Source organism: Scylla paramamosain, chromosome 10 (assembly GCF_035594125.1).
Source record: "Scylla paramamosain isolate STU-SP2022 chromosome 10, ASM3559412v1, whole genome shotgun sequence".
Taxonomy (NCBI): domain Eukaryota; kingdom Metazoa; phylum Arthropoda; class Malacostraca; order Decapoda; family Portunidae; genus Scylla; species Scylla paramamosain.
The window spans coordinates 20407738-20416931 of NC_087160.1; the positions used below are offsets into that span (position 1 = coordinate 20407738).

The 9194-nt window shown below is 46.1% G+C and overlaps 1 protein-coding gene and 1 long non-coding RNA gene across 3 annotated transcripts in view; one reads left to right on the forward strand and one right to left on the reverse strand.

The window, feature by feature from the left end:
* The window catches only part of LOC135104323 (uncharacterized), a 147006-nt gene that overhangs the window by 23475 nt on the left and 114337 nt on the right, over positions 1-9194 (reverse strand). The window contains exons 3-4 of the long non-coding RNA XR_010270392.1: positions 7112-7153; positions 3135-3197 (exon numbers count right to left, since the gene is read on the reverse strand). This is a non-coding gene — a long non-coding RNA (uncharacterized LOC135104323). The remainder of the gene's footprint in view (positions 1-3134; positions 3198-7111; positions 7154-9194) is intronic.
* Positions 5940-9194, forward strand: part of LOC135104322 (protein amalgam-like) — a 111422-nt gene continuing 108167 nt past the window's right edge. The window contains exon 1 of one of the 2 annotated variants that reach the window (XM_064011594.1): positions 5940-6726. In XM_064011594.1, the coding sequence (XP_063867664.1) occupies positions 6546-6726 (181 nt within the window). In that variant the 5' untranslated portion in view covers positions 5940-6545. The remainder of the gene's footprint in view (positions 6727-9194) is intronic. The other variant, XM_064011593.1, reaches the window with a different exon arrangement.

Genomic DNA, 9194 nt, shown 5'->3' on the forward strand with positions numbered 1-9194 from the left:
CTCTCTCTCTCTCTCTCTCTCTCTCTCTCTCTCTCTCTCTCTCTCTCAACACGCTTATATCGACTCTAAATTATTGTCAATGTTTGATATATGTGTGTGTGTGTGTGTGTGTGTGTGTGTGTGTGTGTGTGTGTGTGTGTGTGTGTGTGCGCTAAGGGGTAGGCGGGTGGATAGGTAGTGAGTGTGCGCGCCCGCGTGTGTGAGGTGCATGGGGCGTGGTGTAGTTTCTTTACAGATGAATGGACACAAATTGGCAGGGTGTTGTAGTGGTGGTGGTGGTGGTGGTGGTGGTGGTGGTGGTGGTGGTGGTGAGAATGGAGGTGGTGGTGGTGTGAACTGAGTCTGGCAGAAAGTAGGACGTACACAATGGCACTCCCATCACACACACACACACACACACACACACACGCGTAAACAAATAAACAAACACTCACTGTACACCAACAAAACAGCATTTTTTTCACCTCGAAACATTTCACGTTTGTTTGATCATTTAACAAAAAAATAACACGGGTCATTGACTGTAATTATATAAATATTTTTTTTGTTTTGTTCTAGCACCCACATTCACACACACACACACACACACACACACACACACACACACACACACACACACACACACACACACACACACACACACACAAACATTATCTTTCACTTAGTACAGGATGCGATATAGAAAGTCCTCAGGTACCTTTTCTTCCACGACCGCCACCACCACCGCCACCACCACCACCACCACCACCTCTACCTCCTATTCTTACTCTCCTCTCATTCCTCAAAAGACAGCCATGGAAATTTGGAGAGCCCCGTTTAATGCTGTACTAAAACCCCGTGTTTTATGGGGACACGAGAGCGGGTCCACGAGGTGAAAAAGTCGGGAGGTTGGGAGGAAAAATGTTTCTTTCCTTCTCCCTCCTTCCTAATGTGGTAATGTGTTTGTGTCCCGCTTACGATCAGGAAGGGATTACTTAACAGGGGCGTGTCTCTTGGGAGGGGAAGGGCAGAGGGAGCAACGAACATGTGTGTGGGGGAAGCGTCAAGGGATCGTGGTGGTGTGACTAAGGTAATTCTGCTCCTGATGGCTTGACGGTTTGATGGGTGGTGGTGGTGGTGGTGGTAGTGGTGGTGGTTAAGTTTGCTGCGAGTTCCCACCTTCTCCTTTCTTGTAATGAGAGAGAGAGAGAGAGAGAGAGAGAGAGAGAGGAGAGAGAGAGAGAGAGAGAGAGAGAGAGAGAGAGAGAGAGAGAGAGAGAGAGAGAGAGAGAGAGAGAGAGAGATTATAAAGTGCTAAGTGCTGAAAGCATCTCGACTGAATTTTGCTAATGAGAACTCCTCCTCCTCCTTCTCCTCCTCCTCTTCCTCCTCCTCTTCCTCCTACTCCTCCTCTTCCTCTTCCTCTTCCGCCTCCTCCTCCTCCATCTCCTTCCCGTACCCTTCTTCCTCCTCGTCCTCTTCTTCCTCCTCCTTCTTCTCCTCCTCTTTTTCTCCTTCCGCCTCCTCCTGCTCTAAGCGGAAGTAATGTTCGGAAGGAACTTAACAGGAAATACGAAGCCAAAAAAGAAAGTGTAAAAAAAAAAAAGGTGGAAAAAAGGAGGAAAATGGTGAAAAGTTTGATAATGAGAAACATACGCAATACTTGAAGATTGAAGCGGCGGAGTTGAGCTGATGCAACGAAGATATTGCGATGTAATTACGCTATAGCACCAATCCCCCACTTCCTTCATAACACTGATACTACTGACGCCGCTGAGAAAGAAGATAAGAAGGAAAAAAAAAAACTAAGTTAATAACATTACGAAAATAGCTTGGAAAGAATTCTTGAAGCTTTGAAATCATTAGTAAAATTCTCTCTCTCTCTCTCTCTCTCTCTCTCTCTCTCTCTCTCTCTCTCTCTCTCTCTCTCTCTCTCTCTCTCTCTCTCTCTCTCTCTCTTCACGACTTCTACTCCTTCTCTTACTTCCCTGGAGGACATTCAGCAACCCACTTCTCCCGTTTTCTTTCATGCCAAGGCAAGTATAACATTGTGTCTGCCATGTTTCACTCTGGCCTCCCAGCTCTTCTCGTTCGCACCCACCCCACTCAACAAACACCCCCATCTGTTTCTGCTGTCCCCGAGCTTGTTCTTCGTGTTCCTCCGACTCCTGGCCTCTCTCGCTCTCCTTACCTCAATCTTCTCGTTTTCTGCACCCTTCCCCTAGCAGCTGACACACTGTATACCTCACGTCTTGCCATCCACGCTCCTCAAGTCCTCCCCGCTGATCTCTTTCCGTCCTCCAGGCTTCACTCATCCCGTCTTTCCCCCGCCTTGTTCCTGCAGCGTCCTCGTTTCACCAAAGGACCTGCCACCACCTCCAGCCGCCGCCTATCAAGGGAAAGTGCCTCGCTCGCTTAGCATGGCGCACTTCTTCATCATAATCTATTAGGTGACGTTTATGTTTCTATTTACAGAAAGAAAACGCGTGCCTTAGTAAATGTAAAATTGCAAGAGAAACTGCGAAAATTGATGTGCCGAGTTAGTAAACATGAACGTATATATCAGATGATATTCTGGACGATTTGTCTAACATTAGTTTTGGAGAGATAGATTAGCTGAGCAGGACGTTTTAATCCAGTTTATGAGGGTCCGCTTATTAAGTATTTATAAGGAGATTTATCGGGGTATAAATATTTATAAACATTGAATTGACCTGGGTGAACTATTAGATTCTACCTTTAACTCAATGAAGACGAGATACTGAAACGAACGTGTGTGTGTGTGTGTGTGTGTGTGTGTGTGTGTGTGTGTGTGTGTGTGTGTGTGTGTGTGTGTGTGTGTCCCTGGAAATACTCCCTCCTGACAGCGGTCGTCCGTCATCATCTACTCCCCGGGGCATGTTCTCGAAGTGTTCTGGGCGTTTTCAAAGAGATGGAGTTTTTAGTTTGACGTCACGCCGCGGTAGGATTGCCAACCACTACCATCCGTCACGTGTGTGTGTGTGTGTGTGTGTGTGTAAGGATTTTTCTTTGAAGATCATGTTCTCCGCAGTTCCCGATGACAAAGGAGCATGAATACAAGTAACGTCTAATAGGTGACTGCAATGTTAGCCACTTAGCCACGCGACCCACGCCTGCCTCACTACCTCACTTGCCTCCTGATTCCCGGCGTGGTGCTTTTCTTCTTCCCGGCAGGCTCGTGGCACATCAAGCATCACCTACGGGAACATGCAACTGCGTTAATAAAAATACATTCAAGAGTAAACGCGCACCATTCTCAACGATTACTCAAAAAGCTCTCAGAAGTGTTTTATTTTTTTTATTTTTTCTTTCCCGGGAATAATGCAAACTCGATTTCACCAAGTTTGCGGAGTTTTTTTTAGTTTTCCCTCTCCTTTAACTTTGTCTTTGATAATACATCTAATTACCTTGCCGCACGAACGGACTCTTGTGAGAGCTCTTTGACGGTCCATAGCGCACTCACTCACGAGGAGGAGGCGCGGCACACCCTGGCTTGGCTTGACGTGGCATGGCTTTGCGTGGCTTTGCGTGGCTTTGCGTGGCTTGGCTGGGGCGGCTTGGTTCAGTATGGCTTTGCTGGTTTGACTGGTCCGCCTGTATAATCCCGTCTGCTAAAGTTTGATGGCGTCTCTGCCTGCATTCACCCCACATCATCAGGTCTGCTGGATATCTGGTTTCCTCGCTTTGAACCGCCACATCTCACTTACCTATTTCTACATTAATTTCTTTTACAACGTGCTCTTTTAGAAAGTTTCTCTTTATACTAAAACAAGGAAGGACAGTATATAGTGAAGTCCCTCAGCAACACCTACCATTCTCTCATACTTCGAAATACATTAACTAGTACATCAGTTATTATGATAGATAAATTAATATTATTTTCCTTTTGAACATTTCCTAAAACCTGGTAACGATACAAACATATCAGAGAGTTCTCTTTAGATATCACAGCACACAGCTATAAATAAGTTTCCCACAGCTCTCCGGCACGCTTGCCTTCAAAGCCTCACCATCTTCAGTGCACGTGAACGGCGGCTCTGTTGAATCCCGAGAGCAAATTCCAATGTGTGATCCGTTTCCTGTTCGTATCTTCTCTCTCGTTTAGACATCAATACTGTCAATTACATGGGATTTTAACTTCGAACAAGGAGCAGTTTATGTGGCTGGAGTTGCAGCATTAAACACAATAGACAGAAATGATCCATAAGATAAACTAATTCTTGGGTGAGTTTCTTAGTCGAATAAAGCCCCAAGAAGCATTCAGTAACATCACTTGAACATTACATACGCAATGGACAGTCGTTTCGTTAAAATAAAGAAGATACACTACAGGACGCATAACCTGGAAGTTGACCTGTCTCCTCAGATTCCAAGTGACGGAGCGTTAACATTCTCTCCTGATGGATAAGAGCCGCTTTCCTTCATTCACAATCTATGGTACTTAAGCATATTTTGTAATGCATTGTTCTCTCACTAAGACTGTTTTCAAAGGCCACAGGGATGATTAGCTGAGTTATTATGGGTGTGTTATTTTTCACTTTTTTTTTTTTTTACCAGAAAGCACCCAGTATATTCCATTGCAGTCTTAAAAGTGGTCGAGATAAGACGCTTAGGAATACTAAATTCACATAGCTAACGTTACACAGCGTCAGCCAAGATAACAAACGGTGCTCCCTTATCTAGGAGGGTGGATGAGCTCATGAAAATATTTATCAACATCAGCAAGGGAATCTGAGAGCAAAAGAATATCATCCTACAACCAGTCGTGTTGATCAGAGAGAGAGACAGAGTAATTGTGAAATGAAATCTACTGCCGTGCAATTATGTTGTCAATACACAACAATAATACCTGCACAACTGGCAAACACTTATGTGGAAACTAATTTGCTGAAAGCTCATTTTTCTTCAGTCACGCAACTCTTGCTTATTCCACTTGTACATATGTTGACAGGTGCACAGATAAAAAGATGATATCTGTTTGTTTGTCTGTCTGTCCATTTGTGTTCGTCTCTCTCTCTCTCTCTCTCTCTCTCTCTCTCTCTCTCTCTCTCTCTCTCTCTCTCTCTCTCTCTCTCTCTCTCTCTCTCAAGAGCTGATACATAACAATCTCCGCCATGTAACACATTCGCTGCCAAGTCTGCTATAAAGGTGCCACCAGGAATACTGACCAGAGATGATGATTAATTTCCAATGCACACTGTTGACGTGGCGTTATGCTGCATCAGTGCGATTTCCTCACGATCCTCTCTGCGCACTGCAATCAATTTAAGGAAAACTGGCGTGGAAACAAAGGAGAGGCGACAACAACTGCTTCCTCGTCTTCTTTCGCGAGTGCGTTTCAGAATTTCACCAATTCACTGATGATTTAGTGTCGCAGAGTTTGGGCGTTTGTTCGTCAAATAATGCTCCGCTATTTCTCATCCTGGTAACACAGCGCGGCACGGATTCCGCCGCCACCGCTACCGCCTCCACCGCCATATCGAAGGTCCGTGAAGTGATTCGAAATTACCGCGACATTTTTCAATTAAGAAGACAGTAATGAATTTAACTGAAGATTCCGGACTTATGAGACATCGAGAGGATTCAAGTTCGTTCTCTTCCTCATATGCTCTTTCCTACTTTCCTTTCTCCTCTTCCCTCTTTAACTTCGTCTTTTCTTTCCTTGTAATAAATTTTCTCCTCTTTCCTCCTCTTTCTCTTCGTCGTTCTCTTCGTTCTCCTTTTTCTCCTTCTACTCCTTCTCCTCCTCCTACTCCTCTACCTCCTACATTTCCTCATCCTCTTTTTTCCTCTCTCTCGCTTCCTTCTTCACCTTCTCTTTCATTTATTTTCTCTTTTTTTCTCCTCACACCACAAAAAAAAAAAAAAAAAAATCTACAATGCAATTGGACAAAGGTTGAAGTTATACACGACTGGAAAATCTTGGCGTTTTTCTTTGAAGCAACACGAGAAGAAAAGGCGCTTCTTTGGGGGACGCGGCACCACGACCACCACCACCACCACCACCACCGTCATCCTTTCACCTCTCACATCTCGCAGACCCTCACTCTCCACTGCCGTGAACTATGGAAGGGAAATGTTTTTTTTTCTATTTTTTTTTCAGCACTTGGACTGCTTACCGCGGGAAATCAAGCTTCCTCGTCTGTGTAAAGGCGAGACGCGGAATTCTCGGCGCGCGCCTCACCCTCCCTCGTCACCGTCGCTCAAGTCTGGGCCTTTTACACACTCTTACTGCACAAACTTTCTGGCAAACTTTCTTTTCCCCGCATGAAGTGATGTCAGTCACGTCAGAAGGAGGAAGTCAGAGGGATGTCAGGGGTCAGGACGCATGCGCGGACAACCTTACGATCATAAAACCGTCGCGACTCTGCCTGTTGATTCAGTATCTCCTGATGTTCCGCGTGGGTTTGTAGCGCGCCGCCGCCCCTCAGTTTCCCAGGCCCCGCACGCCCCTCGCTCTACTCGTTCCCTCGCGAGTGTGGCCGCATGATCACGCCTTTCCCCTCTCCCCCCCTCACCTTGCCAGAACCCCCAGATATGCGTGGATGCTAAAGATAATTAGTCTAGTTTTACTTAGTCTAGACGAAAACTTTAGTGGTTTAGTTAAGTTGTCCCTGCGGTGTGTGGCGGGCCAGTGGTTCGCGATGGTCAGGTGTGGTGGTCACGTGGTGATGTGGTTCGCCTCAGTGACCTTCCTTCTCCTCCACCAGGTGACGTGTGAGACAGGTGAGTGTTGCTACTGCTGGTGGTGTGATGGTGCCTGTGCTGGTGACTGTGGACTCTGCTGTGGCAAAAAACGGCTTGAGAATGTTGTCGGGAAAGCATGGCGACAGTTGTGGTGCTGTGGCGGTGGTGGCTGTGTGTAGTGACGGTGGTGCGTAGTAATAGTGGAAGAAATTTGAAGTCCTGTTTGTGATGGCGGGAGAACTGACAGAATACCCGATGGAGACGTAATGCAACCTGAATCTGTTTGCTTTTATTCATGTCGCGCTCCTGTCAGCAGAGTGGGAGAGAAAAAAAAAGGAGGGTAAAATAATGTAAAGCGCATTCATGAATTCTCGACCCAAAATGGAGGATGAGATGGTGTAATTCACTATGCTGGAATACTTACCGCGTTGCTCCTCAGCTCGCGTTTAGTGCCTCGGGACAGCTTCTGAAACAGTGAGTTGGAATAACATTAATGATGAGAGGAGGCGCTCCGCTTACCTGACGAGAATATACCTCTTCCCTTGAACCTCCCACGTTGAACTCTTCTGCTTTACATCACCTCTCCCACAGCCATCCTACGCCTTCTGCCACTCCCACTCACACCACTTCCACCATGACAACCACCATTATCACAACCTCCTCCTCCTCCTCCTCCCCAGCCAAATACAGATCACCCCTTCCACCTATATGAAGTTCATCAGCTCTACCGTCGAAATATCAACGAAATGTCATCATGAGTATTAAAAAAAAAATTAAAAAAAAGAAACACGAGCTCAGACACACACACACACACACACACACATACACATACACACACACACACACACACACACACACACACACACAAAGCAATGCAAAAGCAAAGCAAACAGCGCCGTATCACAAACAAAAGTAAGGCAACACCACAACACCGTTCGGATTTTTTCACCACAATCACAAAGCGTCAACACACCATCAAAACACACCACACGCCACCACCACCACCACCACTACTGTGCCCACGCCCACGCCCACCACGCAAAGCCCCTCCAGTCCCCATCACTGCGCCAAGCTAAACACGACGCCACAGCTTAATGAAAGACTCCAAACACACACATACACACACACACACACACACACACACAGAGTATCCGTCCCCACTCACACCTCAATCTTCCCCTCGCTTCGACTCCCTCCAGTGGGCGTCTCGTCAGGCAACACAACAACAAGACTCTCACTCCTGCAACACCACAACTCGCTCACACGCCCACTGGAACATAGCATCTCCATCTAGTCCCTCCTTCATATCTCTCCCCAACTCCTCTTCCATCCCTACCCTCCCGCTCCCACCATCTCCTCATGCACTTCCCTCTTGTCGCTCTCTCCTTATTCAATGCTCCCTCGCTCCTTGCCTCCCGCCTCCCAAGTTCAAGGTTGTCACTGCTGTCATTCTGTCACGGGGATGCTGACCCACACCACCAAGCCACTGGTACCCACATTTTCATCTTAGTTGCTACGAAGAAAGGACTGCTGCAGTGAAACACCTTCAGAATTCACAGCCAGGTGTAGTAAAATAAAGTATAGATCAAAATGAAATTGAATTCAACAAAACACATGCATTGCAAATACTACAACAAAAGAAAAATCATATATGCAAGTCGAAATATGTTGAAGTAAAGTCGACAGCTATGCAAATAACATGCATTTTTACAAGGGCAACAGTTCACAACATGAAAGGACTCGGCACAAGTCTCCACCTCCACCTCCACCACCTCCACCTCCTCCTTTGCCACCCTTCCCACTCCTGAGGCATATTTCCCATGAGTCTCAACCAATAACTTGCAAGCGTTTGCCTCCCCAACCCTTCCCTCCAACACCCTCCAGACAACAAGAGCTACATTAATACTTGGGCCACTTGGACAAAAAAAAAAAACCTTTAGTGGCGTTAAAGTGTTCTCAGCTCCGGCCAGTTTCCTCACTCCCTAACTGTGCGACGCTCCATTTTCTTCAATGAGAATTACTGGCGACGCAAGAAGACTGGAGGTCGCGCCGTAATATCGTGTGCATGAAATTTCGCCTCATAAATATCAATTGCATCCTGCAGAAGTAAAGAGGAGGAGAAGGAGGACGAGGAAGAGGAGGAGGTGAAAGTGAAGGATGAGGAGGAGAAGGAGGAGGAGAAGGAGGATGAGGATATGTATAAGAAAAAGTGAGGAATAGCAAAATAAATATACACAGAAAATTAAAAAGAAAGCAGAAGCGCGATACGTAAAATTAGAAAAAAAGTGAAAAATACAAATGAAAATGAAGCGAGAAGAAATATCTACGAAGAAAAATAATTTAACAGGAAAGAGAGAGAGAGAGAGAGCGAGAGAGAGAGAGAGAGAGAGAGAGAGAGAGAGAGAGAGAGAGAGAGAGAGAGAGAGAGAGAGACTTGATCCCAGGTAATAATATACACATGAGAGATAATTAAGGCTCATAGGACTTATCTCCGAATGACAGGTCCT